Source organism: Phallusia mammillata, chromosome 7, assembly GCF_965637545.1.
Source record: "Phallusia mammillata chromosome 7, kaPhaMamm4.hap1.1, whole genome shotgun sequence".
In the NCBI taxonomy this organism is placed as follows: Eukaryota; Metazoa; Chordata; class Ascidiacea; order Phlebobranchia; family Ascidiidae; genus Phallusia; species Phallusia mammillata.
In genome coordinates, this window is record NC_137258.1 from 3,789,888 (window position 1) to 3,816,418 (window position 26,531).

General features: G+C 36.4%; 5 protein-coding genes across 5 annotated transcripts; 1 reads left to right on the top strand and 4 right to left on the bottom strand.

The window, feature by feature from the left end:
* Nucleotides 1–2: 2 nt before the first annotated feature.
* LOC145237055 (MIP18 family protein galla-2-like) lies at nt 3–1,564 on the bottom strand. Its single transcript, XM_080099769.1, has 2 exons — nt 1,238–1,564; nt 3–767 (listed from the first exon to the last, which is right to left on the bottom strand). Exons 1-2 carry the CDS (start codon nt 1,466–1,468, stop codon nt 504–506), a joined length of 495 nt encoding a protein of 164 aa, XP_079955895.1. The 5' UTR covers nt 1,469–1,564; the 3' UTR covers nt 3–503.
* Nucleotides 1,565–1,927: 363 nt separating this feature from the next.
* LOC145237068 (large ribosomal subunit protein uL22-like) lies at nt 1,928–5,678 on the top strand. The gene is made up of 3 exons (XM_080099787.1): nt 1,928–2,297; nt 2,612–2,763; nt 4,541–5,678. The coding sequence occupies exons 1-3, from the start codon at nt 2,058–2,060 to the stop codon at nt 4,698–4,700; spliced, it is 552 nt and encodes a 183-aa protein (XP_079955913.1). The 5' UTR covers nt 1,928–2,057; the 3' UTR covers nt 4,701–5,678.
* Nucleotides 5,427–9,021, bottom strand: LOC145237067 (G2/mitotic-specific cyclin-A-like). Its single transcript, XM_080099786.1, has 9 exons — nt 8,635–9,021; nt 8,226–8,461; nt 8,058–8,132; nt 7,755–7,920; nt 7,429–7,556; nt 7,132–7,355; nt 6,824–7,028; nt 6,647–6,757; nt 5,427–6,336 (listed from the first exon to the last, which is right to left on the bottom strand). The coding sequence occupies exons 2-9, from the start codon at nt 8,406–8,408 to the stop codon at nt 6,121–6,123; spliced, it is 1,308 nt and encodes a 435-aa protein (XP_079955912.1). The 5' UTR covers nt 8,409–8,461; nt 8,635–9,021; the 3' UTR covers nt 5,427–6,120.
* A 6,017-nt stretch (nt 9,022–15,038) lies between these two features.
* On the bottom strand, nt 15,039–17,189 carry LOC145237724 (tRNA (cytidine(32)/guanosine(34)-2'-O)-methyltransferase-like). The gene is made up of 5 exons (XM_080100695.1): nt 16,930–17,189; nt 16,564–16,669; nt 15,964–16,042; nt 15,177–15,229; nt 15,039–15,107 (listed from the first exon to the last, which is right to left on the bottom strand). Exons 1-5 carry the CDS (start codon nt 17,121–17,123, stop codon nt 15,039–15,041), a joined length of 501 nt encoding a protein of 166 aa, XP_079956821.1. The 5' UTR covers nt 17,124–17,189.
* Nucleotides 17,190–17,287: 98 nt separating this feature from the next.
* Nucleotides 17,288–25,846, bottom strand: LOC145237066 (sodium-dependent phosphate transport protein 2B-like). Its single transcript, XM_080099784.1, has 10 exons — nt 25,782–25,846; nt 24,960–25,034; nt 23,408–23,551; nt 22,522–22,668; nt 20,979–21,090; nt 20,360–20,516; nt 19,313–19,417; nt 19,148–19,199; nt 18,863–19,069; nt 17,288–18,604 (listed from the first exon to the last, which is right to left on the bottom strand). The coding sequence occupies exons 1-10, from the start codon at nt 25,801–25,803 to the stop codon at nt 17,880–17,882; spliced, it is 1,746 nt and encodes a 581-aa protein (XP_079955910.1). The 5' UTR covers nt 25,804–25,846; the 3' UTR covers nt 17,288–17,879.
* Nucleotides 25,847–26,531: the final 685 nt, after the last annotated feature.

Consider the following 26,531-nt stretch of genomic DNA (forward strand, 5'->3'; position numbering starts at 1 on the left):
TGTCTGCAGAGAATATACAAAAATGCATGTTTCCAGTGGGTGGTATTACGTTAAGAATAAAATGAAATGAGAAAATTAAGCTACTAAATCAAAGGATTGCAAATGCAATAGGCACAGACATACACCCACAAAAGGCTTTCACAAATAAAAGTCTTCAAACGAATATGCAACACACCAACACCAAATAAACGCTTGATGAAAAGTGTGTTAGATCAAAAAACATAAAAATCCTTTATCTTAGGGGCAAAAACATTTTTATTTAAATATTTCTTAAAGACATATTAAAAGGCAGGCAGCAAAAAAAACTTTTGTTAGCCAAAAGGGGTGCCTTCTTGGGTGAACATCTGTTTCCAACTTGTATTATACATTTTTATGAACAAGATGAACGTAGTAGGAAGTAGTATGATTATGAATATAAAGAAACAATGGTGTTTAAGAAGAGTATATTTTGCAATTAGAAACAAAGGTAAAACAGCAAATGCATGTTAATTACACAGCATTAATCATACAGCAGAACCATATGTGCTAGTCTTAATTGCCAAACACTGATTAACCACTTGCAGGAGGTTATTATTTTCCAATGCAGCTGCAACTCTTTCTTTGTCTGCCAATTGCTTGTTCACAGCACCTTCCGACTGGTGAGTTCCTGGTGCAATTTCCACAAGTACCTTAAATCGTGGGGGCAAAGTTCGCAACAAACGAACCCTGATTGCCAACCCGATCAATGTGGCCATACTACAGTGAGGTATAGTTGGTGTGAACTTGACCTAGAAAAACACATAATGATTATAGTATGATTAAAAACTTTCGAGTTTCAAATGTAACAAAAAAAATCTGTGGACATGTGGAGACCAATAACAAACAGTGCGCAAAAATAGTCTAAAACCTCAGATATGTCAAAACATTTAAGTGCTACATTTTGACGTTTTAACACCCCACTTGCCATTTACAATGTGATTCTTGCACGCTTTTTAATACAGCACTAATTGTCTATGAAATGATACAATTAGGGTAAAGACCCCATATTGTAAAGTTGTTTTTCAAAATTTATGTTCACAGCAAAATTGGATTTAAACTTTCATTGCAGCATTTCTGCAGGATACCATTACAAATTTAAAGCACATCACACTAAGACTAAGAAAATGTCCAAAACAATATGCACTAATTTGGAAAACATTTTTAGGTTTAAAAAAAACGTTACTTTCCAAAAGTGGCAATTAAAAAGTAGTGAGCTTACTGTTATCGAGTTGTTCTCATCGTCGACACTGATGTCATCTTCATTCAAGACCCGCAGATCCTCCAGTGTTAACGGATGTTCTGGATCGTTAATGTCACGAATCAAATCAAAAATTTCTCTTGCATCAAACGGATCACGCACTTCATCATCAAACTCCGTTTTCTCTGGGAGACGAACACGCGGCGTCACTCGCTGGTGAATTTGCGGGTTAACGTTGTCCTTCTGAGACATTTTTAAGCCACAAGATTTTGGTTAACGTTTTCTGAAAAGCAAAACACCTCGTGCACATTTGCAATCAAAACAATCGCTCCAATAGAAATCGTAAAACAAGTGGGAAAGTCCCGTGACACAACACAGTTTGTTTTGAGTTAAAAATTGTTTTTGTTAATTTTTAAATTTTTCAAGTGATTCATATTTTATTTTATTAGTAAATGCTAGCAAAATAAAATCACCAAGGCTAGTTTTCGTATTTAAAAATAAATTTCAGAAATGTTTTAGTAAAAAATTTGCGAGTTTTGCGTTTTTTAAAACTACAATTAGATCATAAAATACAAGTATTATGACTAAATTCATTTGGTTCCTATTTTTTGCTATTCTTTGTTAATTATGACTCGGGCTTTGTTGGCATACATAGTTTGGGTAAAAAATAATGAAAAAATTGTGGTCGAACCGTTGTGAAGTACATGTGTGCCTGGCTGGTCCTTTTCTGTGACTTCAAGTCACTTGGTGGTCGTATAAATTTTTTGGCTGATTTCAATCTAATTTAATCGCCATTTGCGCACGCAAACCGTAAAAACGGTACGGGCGATTAAATAGCAAGATGACTAGATATTCTATTGAGCCAGAAAACCCGGCTAAATCGTGCAAGGCGCGAGGTTCCGACCTCCGTGTTCACTTCAAGAACACTAGGGAAACAGCTCAAGCTATCAAGGGATTGCACATCCGTAAGGCTACCCAATACCTGAAGGATGTTTGTGCAATGAAAAGATGCATTCCCTTCAGACGTTTTAACGGAGGCGTTGGTCGTTGCGCTCAAGCAAAGGAATTCAAAACAACTCAGGTAAACTAAAAACCGCCAACACAAAATGTTAGATTAGAAAAATGTGTGTTAAATCTATGCACACAAACATGCTTATTTGATTAAATGCAACAGACTGAAAAGGAAAAGAATCAGGAAATTGCACATTTACATTTATAAATAAAAATAAAAAGTACTTTAAAATGACAAATGTAATTGTTTACATTGCAAAATTTAATGAATAATAAGACTGGGTTATCCAAATATCAGTAATAGATGATGTAGTTACTGTTTTAAAACGTAGCAAACTTGTGTGATATTGTCCTTACAATCACTCTATTCATTTCTGTTTAAAGGGAAGATGGCCAAAGAAGAGTGCTACTTTCTTGCTTCAGATGTTGAAAAATGCTGAGAGCAATGCTGATCTCAAGGGTCTTGATGTTGACTCGCTGGTCATTGATCACATCCAAGTTAATGCCGCTGCTAAAATGAGGAGAAGGACATACAGGTTGGTGTTACTGGGAAATAATGTTGTGACTTGTTGCATACAGTGGTTTGGTGTCTCATAACTTTAGAATGAAAATTAACAATTAATTTATTAGAATAGATGTCAAGTGGATTTAAAAATCTTGGTTGTCTGAACTGATCTGTAATAGTTGGTACAAATGTTTTATGCTACATTTTTAAATTTACAATCAGGCTTATTTCGAGGCAATAGTTGCATTTCATTTTCTCTTCACAGCCACAATTCGAGTTGGTCTCTTTCAGGGGCGTATCCAGAAATTTTTAAAGGGGGGGGTCCAACAATTTTTTGGGGGGGAAATCCCTAATGACGTCACACGTCGTTCAAAACGCCGCGTTATGCGGCAAAGCACTTTTTCCAAAATTGGCTGTTTCTCTACCCATCTAATTGACAGGAAGAACAGGTAATTTTAGCAAAACTTTGTAGTTTTTAGCAAAAGCTCTGATTTCGCCGCTGCTATCTAGCTTACTCAGCCAAACTGCAGCTGCAAAATAAGAGTTACTGTCAGTTAATCAAAATCGTTGCTTAAAAAAACAGGGTCCAACTTCTAAAGAACTAAATCTCTTGCTGAAGCGGTAATCCTGTTAAGTTGCGCAAAGTCACGAATGCACTAAAGGTGGTAACTGCAGAAGGCATAAATTGTGCCTGGCAAGTAACAAATTACCCTAATAACATAACTCGATTTACATCGATCTAATGTTTTTGACAAACTATTACGTGTTTGGCGGATCAAAGCAACACAACATTACACGTTTTTAACACTTTTACATTGTTCAAATGCGAAAACAGTTGGATATGTTGCACTTAGTGCAGTTACCACTTAGCAAGAAACTGCTACCAGCGTCCTAGCCAGAACATAACTTTCCGATTGTTAGCGCATAAACCTCCTTATTAAACCCTTGTTATGTCACAATTGGCGATTAGATAACAAGCGAATACAAGAGATTGAAGGCTCGCGTCTTTGAGGTAACGACTCCCTGTTATCACGCAGTGGTAAACAGAATGATTTTGGCCTATTTAATTTACGCACAACTTTTTGAAAAGGGGGGGTCCGGACCCCCAACCCCCTTGGATACGCCACTGGTCTCTTTTAAACACAACAACTTGGTAGCAATCACAAATTGAAATTGTCAGCAAAACATTGTCAGGACTCAGGTGTTAGGCTAAACTTGCTAAAAACACATGCTTGTGGAGGCAAGTTGCCTTGCTACAAAAGTTATACCAAGCCATCAAAGCTGTATGTTTATCATGCCAACATTATTTATTGTTGTGGCAAGCCTTGCTTCATGTTTTATGATTCAATGCTTGCTTGCATGTCTCACAACTACAGCTGAACAGAATATGCTGAAGTGTCATAGTTCTGGTGCAAAGCATGTCACTTTCACCAGTCTCCAATCACTACAACAACTGTTTTGAAGTTTGTTTTGCCCAATTGAACATCATTCAAATTGCTGTTTGGTTCATAACAGGTTTAAACAAAAATCCTAAGTGGAATATGATTATGTAGAAAGTCACAATGTTATTGAACTTGGGAAGTTTAAGACTTTATACTCTTGTCTGTCAAACTGTTCTAAACAAGTAGTGTTATGTATTTTGTTTTGGGTGAAACCTTTTTGTTGAACCAAGACCATAGCGTATTTATTGCACTTGTTTGGCCATTATTACACAGCTATGGTTTTAGATGCGATTCCAAGCCCTATGACTCAACACTGTTTATATATCATTCCTAAACTGAAACTAAATTTATGTTTGTGCTTTCCAGAGCCCATGGTCGTATCAACCCATACATGAGCTCACCCTGTCATATTGAGATGATTCTCACCGAGAAGGAACAAGTTGTTCCCAAGGTTGAGGAGGAACAAAAGAAAAAGAAGGTCTCTAAGAAGAAGATGGCAAGGCAAAAGCTGATGGGTCGCGAATAAAGTGGCAATGCTCTTTCAATAAATTGTCCCTCTTATCGTAAAGAAGAAATTGTGCTTTTATCACAATAGAAAAAGAAACAGTGTATTTATTGGGTTACAGATAGAACAGGACTCCTAATAGCAGAACTACAGTGGATCTTTCTATTACTCTTTTCAGTTGTAGCGTTAAATAGTTTCATAAAGCATGTTTAAATGACCTTTTTACAAGCACCAGGTCATATGTTATTGTGGTTGTGGGATGAAGCAACATTATCTTTTAAGTTTGAAAACATACTGAAATCAAAATTTGACCATAAATTGGTAAATAAGTGGCAGACATGTTTTTTGTAGTGCTGTAATAAGTTAATATTTTCGTGTTAACCCACCGTAGAGCTGCTAACGCAAGAACACAACGGCACATCACTCCTAGTAATTTCCGATAGGTGGCGCAACGGAACATAGGGTTTGCAGTAGCAATAATTGCTGAGTCAGCCTTAACCCACTCCACAAACGTAATTTACATATTTTCAAATCACAGGTTGACTTTGCTGGGTTGCATTAAGCTCGCAAGTGCTAACTATAATTTTATGGTTTCCAAGGTGCAATAAAAAGTTGCAAATATCGGCAGAAAGGCTATTTACGCCCGGATTATATGTTGAAATTTAAGTTTTCTATGCTGGGTTTGATCAAAACCCTAAAAGCACCTGCCTTTTAGTCTAAAAGCTGTACTAAAGCGAATATTCAAGGTCAAGGACGCGAAGTAATTTATTCATGTTTAATTGCTAAGTCCATTCTGGAGTAGAAAGCATGGTAAAAGTCAAAGAGAAAGGTTTTGAAAACGTTTAACCGAGTAAATCAAAGCAAAACGAACAAGGATAAATAAAAGAAAACCAACGTCCTTAAAACGCAACAAAGAAAAGAACATCACCCCTAAGTGGGGGGCATTTTAAGTCAAAGGTATTATAGTGTGTCAAGTCGTAGCCATGATGCATTACAAAGGTCATGATAAAAATTTTAAAAAAGGTTTCTAAATCTAGGCCTCGCCACGATTTAACATTTTGTGTGGCTTGATTTTGACATAGAGAGACCGAACATTTGACAAACATTGACGGGACTTATGGTTTGAACATGTTAAAAAACGAACATTTTCACAGTTAAAAGCAAGGTTTTTTCTTAAAATCGCAATCATCTCACTATAGTGATTGATAAAAATCTTTTCAGGACCACGTCGCATTCTGCACAATGAACAATTAAAAACACTCTTGTAAAAACAAATCGAAGGGCAGTGTGGTGTAGCATTCAGCTCTATAGGGTGGAGAAATAGACTATGACCTGGCGAACAAGCCAAAACCCATGGAAAACCGCGACTGAAAAAACAGAATTGGAAACCAAGCGTGGTGAACTTTTGGTACCATTAAGTTACATCTTTCTGGAATGAATTTCAACATTCTTCAGTGGAGTCAGCGTCCATTGCGTCAAATGGGAACGAAGTCGGTGCTGTGATTTTTGATACACAATCGTACTTTGCATCCTTGTATTTTTCACGCAGCGCCTGTTGTGGATGGCTTTCAGCGGCAGTGAAGATCTCACTTAAACGCTTTATGCATGGTACAAGGTCCTGGAGTTCATACTGCATGTAGTGTTCCATTGTTTCATCCTGAAATATAAATTTTGGCTTTTAACTTTATTGTTTATTTGAATTTAGCAAAAAGTTTATGCAAGTAAAACTGTTATGGTTGTCATATCCAAAAACTAGCTATAAAGCAGCATCAGCAAGCCTGTTTTAACAAAAGACTATAGTTACTTCTGACCATTGGCGACGGCGTATTGTTTTACTACTGATAAACCTTTCGAAATAGTCATCAACATTACTGCAACCAAATTGCCAAACAGTACAGTAAGTAAGCTGACTAAGTTTAGTTTTGTGGGGGTATAAATAAACTTTTTCTATTAAAATTGTTGCTTACCCAAACTTTTCCATTAACTGTGTAGCTTGCGAGACACACTGCTGAGGCAGCCATCATAGAAGGCAAATACTGTATGCAGTCGAATTCAACCAAAGCCAATTCACATAAGTACTGCAAGAAAACAAGTGTTAAAAATGTACATAAGTGCAGAAGAGATATAGAAATTTAAGTGCTTACCTGTGCCAGGAATTCTGTTTTCTTGTCGGCACCTGCAGCTTTCAGGTAGCGTTTGAGGTACTGGTTTGATGTGGGGACAGCAACATCGAAGTTTAACACTTTAAGAATGAGATGCTCCATGCGAAGAACTTGTCGTTTTGTGTATGTATCGTCGGTGATGTACACAAACTCACCAACATCTGGGGGGTAAATCTCTTCAAATTTCCTATAAATGAGAAAGATGTTTATACCTTTTAGTTTGCTTTGAACCACTGTATTATGTTAAGCCATTTGTTGCTATTGAAAACATTAAGTTAAATAAAACTTACGCTGCAAGAAACATGGCAGCAGCTCCAACAAGCTGGAGTTTTCCTCTCAATACTGCCATTTGTGACAAGAATCTATCAATGTAATTGACGGCGAGATGTGTTGTTTCTGTGTGGAGCTTGTACTCATCTGCCACCTCAACAAGCCAATCGACCAGGATAGCACGCATTCCAGCAGTTATGTCTTGCTGCTTTCGCATGTAGTTGGTTTTTGGTCGATGGAGTTGCTGAAAAATGATCAAATGTTATTTGTTTGTAACATGCAGCCAATTATTTCAACAGGCTGTACACAATATATACCTCTGCTTGCCGTAAATGTTGGAATATTTCTGTGGCATATTCTGACAGGCCATAAACTCCAGCATCTGCATCTATGTCGAAAATGTTTAACCTCTCATCATCAGCTGAATCCAATACCATGGGGGAATCTGAAAATCAAAAAAAAATTAAAAAATTCACTAAACTAAGCATAAAAGGTAAGGAAAACCAGTGAATTACAGAAATTGTCCCAAACCAACCCATTACAGATAGTACGAAAAAGGTTCAGTTTAGTAAATAAAAGACCGATAAATAATCCTAAAAAATTTACAAAGGAGCCAGCTATAATCAAATAACATGTTATTTACCTGCTGATCTAATTGAAATGTCATTAGTGCTAACAGTTGACAAGGGTACTCTCAGGGATGGAAGTGTAGTAAGAGCAGGGTGAAGTTGTGAAGAAGATGCAATAGATGGTAAAGTTTCAGTTTTCGACTTTGTTGGCTTCACGTCTTTTGAAGACTCATCAAAAATCTTCATAAAACATAATGGAATAAATTAGCAAATTACTTTATTGGCTTTATGTCTTTTAAATTCTCATCAAATATCTTTATAAAACATAATAGAATATGTTAGCAAATTATTCTTTAATGAAAAACAGTTTCTCATACCTTGAAAGTTTGTGTAGTGGATTTTGTGACATTGGTTTGTGATGGTGCAGTAAAGAAACCTTCTGTTGTGCCATTCTGCACAATAAATGAATAAGTGTTACAAATTTCTCATTACCAAAACAAATATAACCCTATTTTACCAAAATGCATAAAAATAAAACTACTGACCTGTTTAGCAGCACGGAAGGGTTGTACTCTTCCTGTTGCTGTGTTTTGGTTTAATGCACCAAGAACAGCCCTCTGCGGAATACTGGTTTGGGACTTTTGGCCATTGTTGGTGTTAAACTGTTTCTGCCGCAGTTCTCCATGTGTTGCTTGGTTTGTTCGGTTTGCAAGGCCGTTGGTTGCCATTTTCTCAGCTTTTCTTGTAGGTTGGAGTTGAAAGATGCCTTTAAAAGTTAGGTCTGTAAAAATAATGAAGAGTTGTTTAAATAATTTAATGCTAACAGAAAAAGTACACAATTAAAGACTGAACATAAACTAATTTTTTTACACAAAATTTAACTTACTACACACTTTCTACTTAACGTATAAAGTGTTAATCACAGAAGCAAAGAGCCGGCTTAAAACAACTTACTGAGGAAGGTATCTTTCCTTAAGGTGAGACAACTTCAACTGACTAGCTGGACAATATTCCAGCGTCTTGTGCTACGTTTCTTTAGCTGCCAACGTGTCAAGGAATTCCAATCACCAATCTTAAATTCCACGCTTTGCGCTTGATTACTAAAAACTGCTAATGGGTGTACTTCGTGCCTTCCTTGCCAAGCATCCCTCTTTACCTTAGGCACTGCAAATGCAACTGATGATTGGCAAGCTTGCCTTCCAACCTTACAATCTAACTGTGATGATATTGTGCCTTGGTGATAAACATTCGGGTCACCGGGACGACGAGGCACAAGCTTGATTGTTTTAATGGCGTTCTACGCAATGCTTGGAACTCAACCGATGACGCCGCGAACGTAAAATTGAAAAGAATTTGGACGCGTTTTTTGAATGAGGCGTTTTAAATACCCCGCTAGGACGCTGACCAATGAGAACTGCGCATTTAATCACGTGCCCGAGTCAGCGCCTTCTCTCCCTCCCGCCTTGGAGCTATTTCTCTTTTCTCGGCAAGCTGGCGCTAAAAGAGCAAAAAGAAACAACGCGCAACGAGGCCGCCTGTTTGAACGCTTTTTGCCCGCGCGATACGAATTTGCAAGTGGTCAAAAACGGGATTGATAACCTTCGGGGTATTTTGGCAAGCTGGATTGTCTGGCAAGCTGTTCTTAATTGGTACTGTTAAAATAAAGCCATGTTACTACGGTGTGCAGTGCATTTTTGCAGCTTTCAACGTTGTATAAAACTTTTTAAAGTTGTCCATATTCTTGAAAGCGTGTTTCGCGTCTTTAAGCCAACCGGAACGCAATTGCTTTAGGATAAGAAGTCATTGACCCAAATGTGATTTGGCCGTGAAGGGACGCACCAAATTTAACTCCAAAAATAAACACAAAAACACTTAATTTTGTCGCTTTAAACATGTCCAAGTTTTACGTATTTTTAGTTTGTTACCTTTTGTGTTTGACAAAATTTACCCTTAATTTGTTTTCAGATGTAAAAATACAGACAGAAAGCAGATGTATAAAAATATGTTGTTGTTTTTATCGCACATGTAGGCTAGGCTACCCCAATTTAGTTTTTAAAAGTTGTGTTGTGACGGTATATTAAAAAGGTCTAATTTTGACCCTCAGCGTGGATTGTAGGCTTGGGGCATAAATCGCACCAACTTTACTAAAATGATCCTGGAATTTGCTTTGTCACAAGTCTGGTCGTGTCGTTTGTTAACCAGCAGTCAGCCCTTTGGGCGTATGAGCTTAATCCAACCGAACCCTTTGTGATTCGCCATGACTATTGTCATCTCTCGGCTTCTGTTTCATAGTCGTTGTTTAACGGCAGTTTAAATGTCCCGGTAAGGGTGGTGTCCCAGGAAACTAACGTATTGTGGTTCTGGGAAGGTGACATAACGTGCCGGGATTAGTCTGGTCGCCGTTGTTTGGGTAAATAAACTTGTTTGGAGACGCGACGCGGTGTGTCATATAGCTTGGGCGCGAAATTTGATTTCTTGCCAGCACTATCAGCTGATTTGTCCTTCCTCGGCGTTGCTTGTGACGTCACTAAACGAGCGTGGTGACGCGTTGTTTCACGGTGGGGATCGATGCGCGGTTTAAAAGTGGGGGACGCAAAACATATTTGTACGACGCTATCTGCGCAGCAAAAAACCTGCCACCATACACGGTTCATCAATAAATCACTCAGAGTGCCATTTTTCTTTCACCACATGCGCGTACTAAACCAGCTTGGAGCTATTTCCACAATGTTAGTGTTAACCCTTTGTTTGTAGTTTCGCGTGGTTCAAAAATTCTGCATGTCAAAACTTGCATGTAGGCTGCTCCGCTTGCCTTGCAGCAACTGGCAAAGTAATATTGACATAGTGGTAAAAGTCGATGGCAATAATCTTTACAAAAATTTTAATTGATCTACTGGTTCCCAGCAGCATAGATTTACCCGAACAAAGAATTTGGACACGACAGGCTATTGACCTAATACAAATTGCTCCCCAGGCCCCAACGGAAAGACAAAAGCCCGATGTTCAATGCCCAGGTCAATTACTTTTTGTCAACAAATCTTATAGGAGTTCGTTGACTGGCTGGAGGTTTGTCGAAACGAACCTTGGTGTTCTCAGCACATCCGGGAAATGATCCAATTATCGAGTAGAGATTGGAGTTGCACGGTTAGGACTTAAATATTATAAGAGTAGGAAATACTACTTAAGTGGACTGATAAAAAATCTACTGCAATCTACAAAAATACACGAACAATACTACATTTTGTATCACGTCTTGTACATCTACAAGAAACACTGTATTGATATAGCTTAGTATCAACTGAATAATTTTGTTTTAGTCTAAGGTTTTAGAGATGGTATTTAAGAAAATGTGCTACTTTTGACTGTTTTTTATTGTTTGTACGTTTCGCAACCTGATGATAAAAACTCTTGGAGGATTTTATATGTCTACATGAAATTCGTTACCCCAATTGTAACTTGTATAGCCTATATAGTCATTTAAGCAATCATCAATGCTAAAAAACATGGGCCATTCAAGCAATTGTCAATTTTCGTGTGAACAGCCAAACCAAGCAGGTGTAAATTTGTTTATCTCACATAAAAATCAGCGAATCGCGACGCCGGCAATTTGAATATCTGTCACGGACTGTGTATCACGTGGTCCGAAATCAAACAAATGCGACGCGTTCTAATAACGGGACGCGCGGCGTGGGTTGCTCGGCCCGTCGCGTTTGTGGAACATTGAACAATGCACAACTCGTAAATCTGGAACCGCGTCGCCGCTTGTTTGTTCTTGGGAGAATCGACTATTTTGAAAAAAAAAACGCTGGTTTGAAACCTTGAAGTGAACTCTTTGGCGCTTTGCCAAATCTGTATTGATGATTTTTTCACCACTATACCAAACTGCGACTTACAACAACAAATCCGGCAAAAAAAGCCGTAAAAAACTGCCTAAATAAAATTGTTAAAGGGTGTTCTTTCGAACGCAACACCTAATGGTAGGAAAATGAAACTTTTGTCATTTCAATATGTTATCACCAATATGGTTTGCTCGAACGCTGGTGGTTACTATGTCGTGTGTCTGCAAGACCCAATTCTCTTGTTTACTGAATAAAAACTTAAGACTGGGCTTAAATGAATTATAGGATTTACAGATTAAATACTAAATCTCATCTTCAAAAATGTATTCCAACCAATTAAATATTCAGGATTTGTTTCAGCATTTAGGGTAAACTAAAACACCACAATGGAAATAAGGTTGTTCAGCCCCCAACCAATTATTATTTTATCTGTTTGGGTTATTAAAGCTACCTTATTAGTACGTGATACAAAAATGCACAGTTTTGCAGTCACTCGAAATTTATGACATGACTTATTCCAGTGTCTTTTTACCACAAGCTGATAGCAAAAACATGCAACCACCAAAGGCAAACGCTTGTTTCGCAAGGAGATAGAAAATGGAGTTAAATTAGTAAATAGCTATAACGGGTAAACACTATATTGTTTCTTACAGACTTGTTAAATGAAATCACCCCTGCATCAAGCAATTAACGTACAAAGAGATAATCGCCGCCGTCGCCATGGGAAGGCAGCCCAATCAAGCGCCGACGCTTTGATGACGCAGTAGACGCCATTATGACGTCACATTTTGTTTGTGGTTCACGCGGAGTGTCACCTTTTCATTGATTGAACGCGAGGCTCGAGGTTTAGCAAGTAGCCGTCAGTGCAAAAGACAGGTGATTATTAGGATCTATTATTTGGATGGAACTAAAATTAAAGGATGTGTGAGAATAAAAATGCTATTATCGGAATTTGGACGATGCAACGCTGAAAATGGCGTGAAAGGATCACTTGTGGTATATGGGGCAGTAGGGTAGTTGGTGGTAATTATCAAACAACAATTCGACAAAATCGCAAGCGTAAGTTTTGAGAACGCTTGATTAATAGCGAACACAGCGAACGCTTGATTAATAAACGCATGGTATAACAACAAACAAAAATACAGCAAAAGTTTTCATTTTTTTAAATCCAAATTTGCCGTTTTTGTCCTTTTTGAAAGATACGGTATTGATAGATTGGTTGCCCGATTTTTCAGTTCAAACTAATTTCTAAAAACTTCAGTCAACAACTGCGCAACGTCGTTTACATGCTGCCAAAGAGGTTAAAACATGAAATTGTTCTGCTATTAAAAGATGAGGATATATTCTTAAAATACGGCACGCAAGCATGATTTTCCAGACATAACTTAGCCTTGCATAACAATTGGAACGCCCAGTAACTGTGCATCGTTTTCAACCACCAGTCGAACCCCAAACATCAACAAATGCAATCTCCAACACAAATAACTCCAAGTCAGACATCATTGGTTTTTGAGAAATCGTTGCTTTGTGGTGTTATCGAAACAGTATTTATTTGTGTTGATAGTCTATCTTCATCAGAAAGGACTGCAGGTTCAGAACATGTCGATACGACGTTAGTTGAAATCTGACTGCTCGATGCCGCCACCACGTGGCCAAGACCATCCTCTTTGGCTAACTGTGAAGCAGATTTGAGTTCACAGGCGTGTTTGTAAGGTGGATTAATTGGACCTTGCGTCGGAGGAAGGTATTTGTATTCCTTACCGCCTTCCAGCTAAAAATCATAGATTTTGGGTTAAATTACAGAACACACAAAATCATAAATATAAATCAAACCTTTGACTTTACATCATACCAATCATTATTCATAAATAAAAATAAGGCAAAGGCATTTCTTGCATTAAAAAATGTAAGCAAAAACCTAATGTATTAGGTAAAGACATGTGTTGTGTAGTTTGCCTGTTGCCTTAGGCTTGATCTGTTAAAAATAACTTTACTACTGCAACAATTTGCAGTAGTACACATAATGAGGACATGCTTTCGTTTCAAATCACAACTACTTACATTTCACTTTGTACAAACTTTTTACATACTAAGGGGTACTAAGTGTAAAGCAATATTAACCACATTAAAAAAAACAGTTCTAACTTCTAACAATTAAATCTATAAATTTAAAAGCATCAAACTATTTACATTTTGCAACATGATTGGTCAAAGTAAAAAAATAAGCAAATAACAACATTTGACATTGACTTCCAAAGAAACTTAATTAAGAACAAAATTGCCATTAAAGTTGTACAAGCATCTGAACAATAAAGTAAAAGCATTTTATGCAACTTTAATGGCAATAATGTTTAGTAAAATGACAGCACAATGTCACCATTGCTCCATAATGTAAAAATGTTAAAAATACATTTACCGTTATTGTTGGTGTTAGAATATACCTGTAAAGGATAAGTTTTATCTGAATCATATCCACTCAAATCACCACATGCAAGAAATGGTGCAATAACACGATTTGGTCCCTCCAGTTGATTGCTATACAAGTCATAGTCCATGTCAAGAAGCGGGTTAGACATATTTGGTATGTAGTCTTCAGGTGGATCGTAACCCTCACATACAACAAATGCCTCTGCAAAAGGCAAGTTATAAAAAAATTAAAGCTATTTTAAATGTGAAAAACTTTCCTAATTTTGTTCGGACATTAAACACAATGGATTAACAAAGAGTTTTCATTTCGCCTGGTGCCTAACATGTTGTTGCTACTAGCAAACACACTAAAACAACCACCAAGCCGAACATAGCTGTGCAAAATAGCTGTTAAAGCATAACAATATGCATGAAATAAGGGGGCACAATTAATATGTTACAGATAAAGACACTGGCCAAATTGTTCATGCCAATCAAAGATTGTGACACACATATAAATCACATATCAACAGGCTTCCAAAATCTGTTTAATTAAAGACAACCACTACGCATTTTCAAGCAATGTAGGATAGAGACAAGTAGTATTAACTGAATTCCACAATTAAAAAATGAAAAATTGAGTCAGGTAATAGCCAAAGTGACATTAAGGCTGAAAACTAAAAGCGGATAATTATGACCGAATTTACCAATGCTTGAGTTTCTTGAACTTCTTGGTTTGGCACATGTGACTTTGTCAAAAAATAACCTCAGCTGTGCATAGAGTAAGGAAACATCTTTTCCTGAAATTTAAGGTTTTTGTGTAAGGTTGTTTACAGATTCTCTAGCTCTTGCTTTACTTTTTTACAAAGTCTGCCTTTCAGGGCCCTAATCTGGATATAGCAAAAAAAAAAAAAAAAAAGTTATTCAAAAAATTTAAACAAACATTTCCAATCACTATGATAAGGACATATTTTCCTGACTGTTGAAAAATGGTAATACCCAATGTGGCCATTCGTAAATACTCTTACAAACAAATAAAAACATTTCAATTAGTTCACAGTTACCAATAACACATTTAAATTAGTTTACCAAAACTGAAGCAATATATTTGAACTAACCTCTGAATATTTTCGCAACAAATGTTCCACCGTTTTTTAGAACATGAGTAGTAATATTCAGTGCCTGTGTACAAGGAAAAATAAGTTTTACTTAAACTACAACTTTTAGACAACAGCTATGTCAAAAACTTACTGCAAGTAAAAGTTGTGCTTGAATATACTCATCAATATCATGTAGACCTGTCACTGCAAAAAAGTTTTTTTTTAAGAAACTGGAATAGTGAAATTACTGTTAAACCCATAATTCCAGTGGTGGGATTCAGCCCATTCGCATCGGTTCTATAGAACCGTCTCACAAAATTGTATGAGAACAGCAAACCGGTTAGCATTACTGGTTACTGTCAATGGACTTTTTGTAACAGAACCTGCTGAAAAAGATGACTTTTGTAATAGAACCGGCTGACAAAAAAATTGAATCCCACCACTGCATGACACCACATACCAAATACCTCTGACAAAATTTTTGTCAAAATGCCTAAAGAGTTTAATCAAAAAGAAACAGCCCTTTTAACATATATCTTTTTAAAACAGTGTTTTTTAACTTGTGAGTCGCACACAAATGAATCGCACACAACCCTTGCAGGGGTAGTTTGCCATGTTACTGTCGATTTCAATAAAAAATATTTATCAGCAACATTTTTTGATGTGCTATGCACAAGATAATTGACCCAAAGCAATTGTTACAGTGCAATGTGTACAAATGAAAGTCAAAACAGGCAGTAAAATTGATGTGAGAAATTTGAAGCAACTAGCAAACTGGGGTCATCAGCTACATCGGGTTGCTAAAATATGCCGGAGAATGAAAATGGTTGAAAACCACTGTTTAAAAGGTCAGTAACATAAACAATATCCAATATCACATTGAAAAAAGATTAGGACATCCTAATTTAAGTGTATCATACAATTGCAAAACAATTTACCATCTGGAGCTCCATCACAAACCACCAAGTCAGCAGGCTCTCCTTCAAAGTGAGAAATTATGCTTTCTGCAGTTGAGACCTGTTCAAATTGAAACATTGATACATCGAAGTTTTATCACAGTTATACTTGTACAATCTAGCAACTTTAGACCGATTTTTCTGCTGGAGGCCGTTTTTATTTTTTTCTGAATATTTAGTTGGTATTAGCAACTATAAAAATGAATGTATTCTTTCCAGTCGAAAATGTTTGTACATTGATAATCACGATTATAATCACTTAAAAAATATTTTGTAAAAATAGTTTTATGTATAACTAAACATTAAGTCGTTGATCAGTATTTGACCAGACAAAACACCGCTGTTAGAGTATATTGGTTAGTGGTGATGCCAACATGCATACTTTTGGGGTTTTAATCCTGTTGGACTTTTTGTTTTATTTTTCAGACTGAGCAAAATCCTTAGGATTAGTTGCAGATTTCAAATTTGAAAAAAAATTACAGTCTCGAGCTAAAATGTGGTGATATTTTGCTGCTTATTGGATTGTTTGTAGTCTTTACAGTTTTAAAATAGATTTTGGATGGACAATATATGTGTACATACTTTTGTAATGTCGCCTTGGATTTGTATCACACCAGGCAGTGGAGCCATTGCCTGTAAATCAACAGCAACAATTTTGGCATCACTTTTGCCATTATCTGTAGGTCTCCTGAAAAACAACAAAATAGTACTAAAAACGTTTTTGCAAACATAAAAGTGTTTACATATCAAACAACCTTAAAAATAATAACTACTTAACTTTAATGATCTTTAATTTCAATGGTATATTTAGCAGCAATTTTCAAAGACATTCTATTAAGAATATGGCACCTAAAGCTTATTGATCTGAGCCATGTTGTTTAGTGTTGAAAAAAAATAATATTATCTTTACTCACTTGATGTATACTATTTATAAGATTTTAGTGCTACCTTAGTTTGCGTGTGAGCACTTGACTCCAGCTTCCAGGGGCTGCACAGAGATCAACTACCCTTTTAACTCCATCATTAAACAAGTTAAATTCTTCATCCAAATGCAACAGTTTAAAAGCACTTCTTGCTCTCCAACCTTCCTCCTTTGCCAAGCGGTAATAAATATCTCGTTTATCTTTTGAAGAGCGACCCATAACAAATATTCAAACTTCAATAGGTTTTAATCAATATCAATGAAGTTGGAAAGATTTGTGTGGGATTTGCAACACATGGAGTATATTCCCCTAACGGTAATTTCCCAACATAGAAATCACAAATGCTTATGCCATTACAAAGCTCCAGTTTGATAGGAATTGTGACGTGTTTTTCAAGGATATGAATGCTGTTTTAAAAGACTTGGATAAAGACAGCATATATTTAAAACAGGTGGCACCTGAAATGAAATAACTTCAATTTTGTCAATGTTGTAAATGAATACCTTTACAAAACCTTTCTTAAAAAGACATGTCAGTCAATGATCTAATGGTCACTGCTTTGCACTTGGGAACCTTTTTTGTTTGGTTGTTGCATTGTATTTTTTACATGTATTTTGAACGATTCGAACTCAAGGCAAATGTATCAACAATTAACAAGTCAAAATACCCTGAAGTGTACGATTTTCTGGGGGAAGGTAAGAAAGGTTTAATCAAAAATCACAAGTGTGCAAACAAAGTGGCAAGCAAATGCTAGCATAAATTATATTTGAACTGGACCCTTCATACTTATACTGGTACAAAAATGATATTATCAGTATTGTGTAAAATGTTGAAATAGAACAAAAAATTCAATAAAAGTATGTGTAACAATGCTAGGTAATTTTTTTACAAAGGTGAAACCAATATAAGACACAATTTTCCCATATATATGATAACTTTGTTGAACTCAGTGTTTTTTTAAACATATTTTGTGGTTTAGAAGTGTGATGTATGTACTTCTTGTGTAGGCAACACCTTGTTAGGGACAACCACACTGTTCTCGTACACTTCCCCTTCAGATTGATTTTCACTGTGTGATCCACAACATCTTCTGCACTGATCACACCGGGCACAGCAGATGGTGAAGACCTTGTCATAAGGATCCAATGATCGCATGAATATTGGCAGGAACTTCCAATTTTGGAGAATCACTGGAAGGCTTTGGGGTCTGTATGCTTGAAGGACTTTTACCACAACCACAAACAACACAATTATACCAACCAAGATCAAAACAGCTGCCATGGCCCATATATGTGCAATGGAAAGGCCAAGAATAACAGCAGGTATGATAAAAAACACCATAAACAGATAAACTAGAGCAAACCATCTGTGTTTAGCTGTTGTATTGCCCAGCATCTTTGCTCCTTTGATAGGAATATTTCTCATGAAGGGTATAACATACCAAATTGCAATGCCAAAGATGTTGAAGAAAAAATGAGAAAAGGCTATTTGGAGGGTTCTTGACAAGGCTTCACCATCTGTGGCTAAGGCAGCAAAGAGTGAAGTTGTGGTTGTGCCAATGTTGGCCCCCAGTGTAAGGGGGTACATGCGTTTCAAGCTGATAACACCAATGCCCACAAGTGGAGTCATGGTTGATGTGAAAACTGAGCTGCTTTGAACAACAAATGTGAGGCCTGCTCCAACCAAAATGGCAAGGTATCCTGAAAATTAACAGCAAATTTATTACCGAAGGCACTAAGTTTCTTCTTTAAGCATAGCTGCAATTGTTTGCTGTTTTCCTATGATGGATTTTAAGTTGCACAATTCAGCTTAAAAAAAGCAAAGGGGTTAATTTTGATAGAACTGGCATGCTGCTTTTCCTATTGGCTTCAGAACTGTTGCACATTGTTTGAATATGTAACCTTCACAATCATACATAAGGGAAGGCATTTTTGTGTATGGGTACTTTTTTCTCTCACCTGCAACCCATTTGAAAGGTTTTCGAAAATCGGTGTTGATTGTTTTTTTTATTGTCCGTGCAATGCTGCCCTTCATCATCGAATGTAGAATCTTGACCATACTGATGAGGCAGGCGCAAAGAGCAAAAAGAGAAACAATGAGCAATATTGCTCCCACTCCTCCGTCATCGATTGTGGTCCCAGCGAAAATAAAATGGCTGGGATTACCTGATTAATAAACACAAGGCAAGTTAGAATAAAACAACGTCAATAGAATAAAACATAACAACTTGAAATTCGACTTACAGGGGACTTTGACTGTTTTCTCCGCCGTTGAGTTATATTCCTTGCAAATTTTCTATAGATCAAATTACCTTGGTTATACAAAGTTATGGAAACTTAAACAGTTCGACTTAAGGATGATTTGCATTGGAAACCTAAACAGTTTGAGCTATAAGTGATTTGCCTTACCGATACCATGCTAGCATCGTCTTCTAACGGCACGTTCTGCGCAACGAGTGCAATAATAGTCTTGTTCACTTGGATGATTTTCTTTGTAAGGGGATCTGTAATCACCTACGCAATAAATGAAAATTACGATCTTTGATGCTGCTTTTTCATTGGCGCTGTCTCAAGCCTAATTTTATTTGCATTGTCACTTTAACCATTTTTCATTGTTAAACGATTTCATAAAATTACAACGACACCAGAAAAACTTTGATTAATTATCGAATCAAGTGTTCGTATTTGAATGATGCTTGAAGTGTACTGGGTGTATTCTGTCGTAGGATCGCAACCGACTGCACAAATCTGCCGGGATACAACCAGTCGTTGAATTTTGGTCAAATACACTACAGCCAGAATATATAAATATCGTGATGCATTTTATTGTAATACTTTCAACGACGATGCAATACTTTCAATTAAAGCTTTTGCAGTATGCACTTACTCTGCGCAAGCTTTCTAGCTGTTATGTTTCAATCAATGTACCCTTTCCCCAAATAGTATTGTACAAAAAGCTAACATTTTACTGTAACCTATATTCCGGTATTAATTAAACCCAGTAATAATTAAGGTTATTCAAGCAAGTGATAAAGATGTTATACATGTACCACAAGTCAATTAAGCAAATGTCAAAAACGTTAATATTAGGTGAAAAAAATATACGCGGATATATATGGTTAATGGTTATGCTCAATTAAGGAGAATAAATTAAGCATGTCTTTACTATAGTGGTGGTTATGGCAAAGGATTAGGTCATTAGGTAGTTTATTTTTTTGAACGAAAAACAAGATGTAGCTTAGATTTATTGACTAAGAGCACAACCACATTAAACTTTTTGTTGAAAAACTTAAATATCCTTATTTAATAACGACTCTCGGCCTTTCGTCTCAGGTATTCAAAATTATTTGAATTATTTGATTTGAGAGAGAAAAATATATTTGATTATTTGAAAATTTAAAAACCTTTGTTTGATAACAGCCCTAGATCCGTGTATACTGTTATAAATTGTCCAACCTTTAAAATTTTTGGTGGTTTTACATTGGTAGCCTCGAGTGGTTCTATTAGCCGATGTGTCATTTTTTCCAACATCCCTGAAGCGACCTCTAGTGGAAGCAGAACGAGAACAGACAGAAGATTGAAGAGGTCATGCACGGTGGCTCCAGCAAATGCACTATTTTAAACATATTTCATTACAACATTGAGAAAGTCCCCAAAATGCTGATTAATTCCAAGCCTTAACTTTTCTATAAGTAGCATCCCTAAACCCTTTGGCTTCTACGCAATGCAAAAAAGACAGACTTGTAAAATTGTAGAACCATCAATGAACGAATGTTCAAAGTTTTGTCACAAGAAACAAAAAAGCCGTCTTACGTCTTAAACTAACTCGGTAAACGTTTAACGCTATACCCCTGAGAATAACCGGAACGACTTCAATTACCCTTTTTTCAAAGAATAAAAATTACCACGCCACGGAACAAAAACGTAATAATGCAATTACCCCCTGAAAAATGGCAAATTAATCTTTTGGGGGTAATTTCCCACATTTAAGAACCACTGGTTTGAAACAAATGTTGTGTTGTTAAGAGAAGCATAAATTAATTAGCCTATACTCGAGTTGTTTTCTTTCACTGACCGGCGAAACTGAACCACGTCCATGGACTGTGAAAGCGAGACAATGGTATTAGTCACCGAAGTTCCGATGTTGGCACCCATTATCATCGGAATCGCTTGGTGTACGTTCAGAACTAAAACAAAATAATACAAACGTTATGATTACTGCAAACAAATATTTGTATGTAGTTTCTATCTGACTAATTATAGCGCTTGTTTTCAGTTCTTTACATGCACGTAAACAACAAAGTCGCACCAGGTCATGTTTTGAGGCTTTTATCTGCTTTTTGGGTAATTATAACATTATCTCTAATTCAAACACCTATGTGGCCATGCCAACGTTTAGGCTTGGCGCATATCCTTGTCAAATGTGGTTTGGAAAACCTGTACCTACTTTAATCATACATGCACGTCTTTCAACTTATGCGTATTGTCCAATTATAGTTCTGTGGAAAGACTATAGACATTAGTTGACATTAATTATACCCGTACAAATTTACCTCAGCAAACCACAAAAGGTGTGGTTTTGATTTTATCATTCGGTCCTTTTCCATCTTGAGGTTTTTTCAGACGTGGTATTTACATAGCCTGGCTATTATATATAATAACGCTTGAATATATATATAACGCTTGAAGCCAAATTTAGAGCCGTTTTAACACTTTCAGTGCGGCTAGCAATCAACCAAACATGCGTTCAACAGCATCAATAACGAATTACAATGAAAGTAATGTTACAACTTATGCACAATAAAATCTTATGTACAATAATTTACTGCTAAAACTTATGCACAACGATTACACAGTATAACTACCTCAGGCATTCTACCTCAGGCATTTGTAAGAAAAGTCGGCGTTGTTACATTGTTATAAAACAAGACTCCATTCACATAATCAAGTTTAATGCCAGCCAAGCGTCGCCCTAGACACGCGCCGATCACGCATTTATGGCGTGGGCTGTTTGGTGTCGACGTATATTAACGGTCAGCAGCCGCATTTTTGAGCAAAAATTTTTGACGTTAATTAACGTCAAGTCGCACTCTGCGCAAACCGTCTTTTGACGTAGATTTACGTCAACCGCACTGAAAGTGTTAAGCAAACGCCAAATAAAACCTTTTGGTAGGCCCTAATCTATTCCTAAACCACTACCCTAAATCGGGAAGAAAGTAGTGATACACTAAAGGCCCTTCGGTCGAGCCTAAAATCCCCCTTCTGGTGGGTGTATTTATAGGTAAACCTGGTGTGGTTGATGCAGAAAACCACTTCTGACACTTGAGTTGAGTTGAGTTTACTTTGAAGGAACTTAGCCTAAGCTGAACAAAACATCTAAATTTTGCAGACAACATGACTCGCGTTTTTCTACCTAAGCCTGCAACAATTAGTTGATCGTTGATGTTTTAAATTGGCGATAATAAAGTAATTAGTTTTATAACCCACATTTACGAAAGTTTAGCCTGAAACCGAAACGCCGCCGAAATTTCTCGGTCAACCAAAACTTGGATCACTCGTAGATATAAATGCTTTATGTGAGTTAGGCTAATAGGTAAAACAGTAAACGTTAAACTTACTGTCGGCTCCCACCATAGTGGTTATAATTGATGTGGATGTTGAAGAACTTTGGACCAGAACCGTTACCAGAATTCCGATGATAAGTCCAGCGACAGGATTCTTAAGTATTGCATTGTTGCTAAAGATGGTACCAGCAGTTTTTCCGGCTGTTGTAAAAACAAAATGAAAGAAGTCTTTTTTTGTGTATTTTTTGCGATCTTCGTGAGGTATCGTAGAAATTGAGTTACAAAATGTTCATCAAACTATTTACTCGATTGTAAGCCGCCCTCGTTTATAAGCCGCCCTCGATTGTAAGCCGCATGTTGAGGTGTTAAAAAAATAATGTAAGCTGCCCTCGATTGAAAGTCGCACGCTGGAATTTGAGTTACTATTGTTTTATAATACATCTTTTTATTGTTACATAGTATGACTGTTTGCCCATATCTGTTAGTTACGTTGATAACTGTACCCAACAGAACGTATATCGACGCATAATCTGTACATGCATACATGTTTTGAACCCCAAATAATTTAAAACGTTGAAGTGTAGAAATAATATCGGTATAAGATTAAAATGTAAGCCGCCCTCGATTGTAAGCCGCCCTCGATTATAAGCCGCACAAACTGCAGGTAAAAAACAATATAAGCCGCGGCTTACAATCGAGTAAATACGGTAAATAAAACGATAAGGTTGAAAACTTGTAAAGCATAAGTTCAAAAATCGGATGAGACCAGAACCTTTTTTAACACATCTAAAAATATAAGCACTAGACCTAAATAATATCTTTAGGTACTTTATGTGAAAATATTTGACCCTGATTTTACGGTAAATGATTGAAAAATACCATTTCGTTTTTATAACAGCTCGGTTTGTGACAATGTCGATTTGGCTGTGAAAAAATATACCTAGGACTTGGAAAGAAGATCCCATGAGACTAAGAGAGCAAATGAAGAGGTACAAACATCCAAGCACGCCAATGATTTTGCTGATAATAACCAAAACAAATTCCACTCTTCGTTTTTTCGTCATTTCCGACCATTTTTCGAATTCTGTCAAAACAGCAACAGTTTGTAATTGAGTTTATGATAATATTACAACAACGAAAAGGTGACTGGCAAAGCGTTGAAAAATGTAAAATAATTGTTTTACAAAACATCTACCAAAGTGCTTGTGTAAGAGTAAAAACCGGAGATGTTCGGCCGAAAACCGTATTTTTACAAACACAAATTTAACGCCTTAAACGTATCTTTATAAGGTACCACGCAATTTAATTTCAAACAACACCAATACTAAAATCGCGTCAATTATGATTATTTTAAAAACAATATAGTTTTTCCATTGTAGACACAATTTCTTTAATGGAAGACATAAAAGATTCGGTTGATTCGAAATTTAGCCGATTCGGTACAACTCTATAGTAAAAAACTGTGTTTAGACAAAAAAATAAAATTAAGTTTTGTTTCTTTGATGGGCGTATAATACATTTTTGCACACGCTGAAGATTATGCTTTTCAAGCCCACGCAAAATCAAAAATAATATGACTAAAACACCGCAATGACAAACGAAGCTACTTCTGTACACTATAAAACAACCAGTTAAACTGCATTTGCTGCCAATTAGGCCACATTTTTTTAAAAATATGTTTTTATATTACCCATGCCACCGTGGGAGCAAAGATGTAATTTTAACGTCGGTAGGCACGAAGCAAATTAACACTTATTTAGTCAACACGCTTTTACTGAAGTAAGTGTAATGTCATAACAGACTACAGGAATCAGCCTCTGTAACAGGGTGGTGACCGACAGATCTGTCTTTACTTGTCAGATATAAAAAATATACTCAAAGAGAGCGGCAGACGATCAGCGTAGATTCTATTTGAATAAGAAACTGATGATGCCTTAATAAGCGAAATTAATATTTCTGTTTCAAATAAAACTTTACACTGACGCTGATCGTCTGCCGCTCTCTTTGAGTATATTTTTTATATCGCTTTTACTGAATTCTTTCCTAGGTTGTAGTTCAAAATATTCCACAAGGCCAAAGTATATCCGGCGTTCCATTCAATATCCACGTTTCTGCTAAACTAAAAAAAAGACGAAACGGGGGTACGTCGGGTATTACTACGTGCGTTCGGCAAATAAAGGCCACCTGTACTTTCGTCTTCACTTTCAGAGTCTAGTTCCTGCTATTCTATCAATGACATGATTTTTGATAGACAGATATTTTAAACTTTAGTTTATTTATGCAAATAGAATGCTTAAAAAGCGCCCAATTACTGCATAATTCCGAGCACAATGCTATAAAAGCCAGAAACACAAAGTCATATCTACATTGAGATTAGCTGCAACAGGAAATGTTGCCAAGTTTAAACATGATTTGGCAATCCAGTTGAATCAAACCGTTTTACAATTTGACTTTCGAAACGAGCTGATTTTGAAAACAACTATTATTAGTACCTTCGTCGTCTTCTGGAATAGCCCAGGGATCAAATTCTTTGTTTTCCCGAACGTTTTCTTGTGTCGTATCCGTAACTGCATAAAATAAATTACATTTTTGGGGGATACAAAACAGCGTCAGTGTAATCTTTTTTTATGAAACAGAAATATTAATTTCGCCTATTTAGGCATCGTCGGTGTCCGTCTAAAACAGTGGTTCCCAAACTGTGGGCCATGGCCCAGTACTAGGCCACCAAGACAATTTCAATGGGCCACGGAGCCATTTGAAGAGATTCTACTGTTTTTTTTATACTGTAGAAAATAAATTGCTAGAAACCATTTCGCCTGTTTTGGAGTTAATTTTTTTTTGTGCCCAAATTTACAGCACGTGCTGGTGAGCCACGAATCACTATTATATAGACATTTGGGCCACAGACCAAAAAAGTTTGGGAACCCCTGGTCTAAAACGAAAAGAACGATAAAAACACATAAAAGGCTGATTTACATATAGGCGTTACACAGGCTAATCCTTGTAGTCTATTATAACATTACACTTACTTTTGTGGGGGGAGGAGCTTAATATTAAAAAATCCAAAACGGACCAAATTTGATGAATTACCTTAATAAACCAAGGACACCGGGCTTTGTTGCTAATAATAAAAGTAACCAATTTATTGACAGATTCTGTTACTTGGAAAGGAAGTTTTTTTTAATCCCAGTTTTTTTTAAATAAAAGTAGCCAAACATGTGTTAGAAGTTATTTGCGGTATTCAACATAAAAATATATACAACTGGAAAGCAAACTAAGCATGCATAATAGAAAAAATAATCAAGAAGTTTTACCTGCAACTCGTGTTTCACTCATATTACACGATATTAAAGATACAACCTTATATAAAAAAAACTATCACCAGCCTGCGAATGCAAAAATAAGAAAATTTGTTATAATGGCACGTTTTTTTTCTTTCTCCCCAGTCTGATGTAAAACGAATGCTTTTCTTCTTGTTTAAGAAAGCATATCTTTCTATTATAATCATACAGAATGTATTTAGTAAATCCAGTGTTTTATACGAAACGTCTCGAAATTCGTATTTGTTCACATTCTACGTGCCACTTTTTACTTTTTCTACTCAATATAATACTATAACACTTACAAAATGCGTACTATTAACTTTTCTCTGTGGTAAATTCATTTAGCTTAGCTACAACCAATTTGAAAACTATTTGATATTTATCCCACTAGGCAAGCACGATTTCCAGTTTCAAATATTTCAGTTGTTTACAAAATGTGGTTCTGTCAGACAGTTGACAATATACAGAGCTAAAACATATGTAACCTCCCTCCTTGTCCACAAAAACATTCGCTTACCACCGGAATTTTATTTACCTCGTAATAAAACACAGAACAACCCACCACCTGCCAAGTAGAAACTTAAAATCGAAAACTTTCTTTACCCTTTCTTAGTAAATGATTCACGCCATACGCTGGAGGAAAGTTAAGATTATATATTTCTGGAAAGAACCAAGATGATAGTGATTTTTTTCTAAATGAGTAATACAATACACATATTAACTTTTCGTCAGCACACAAGA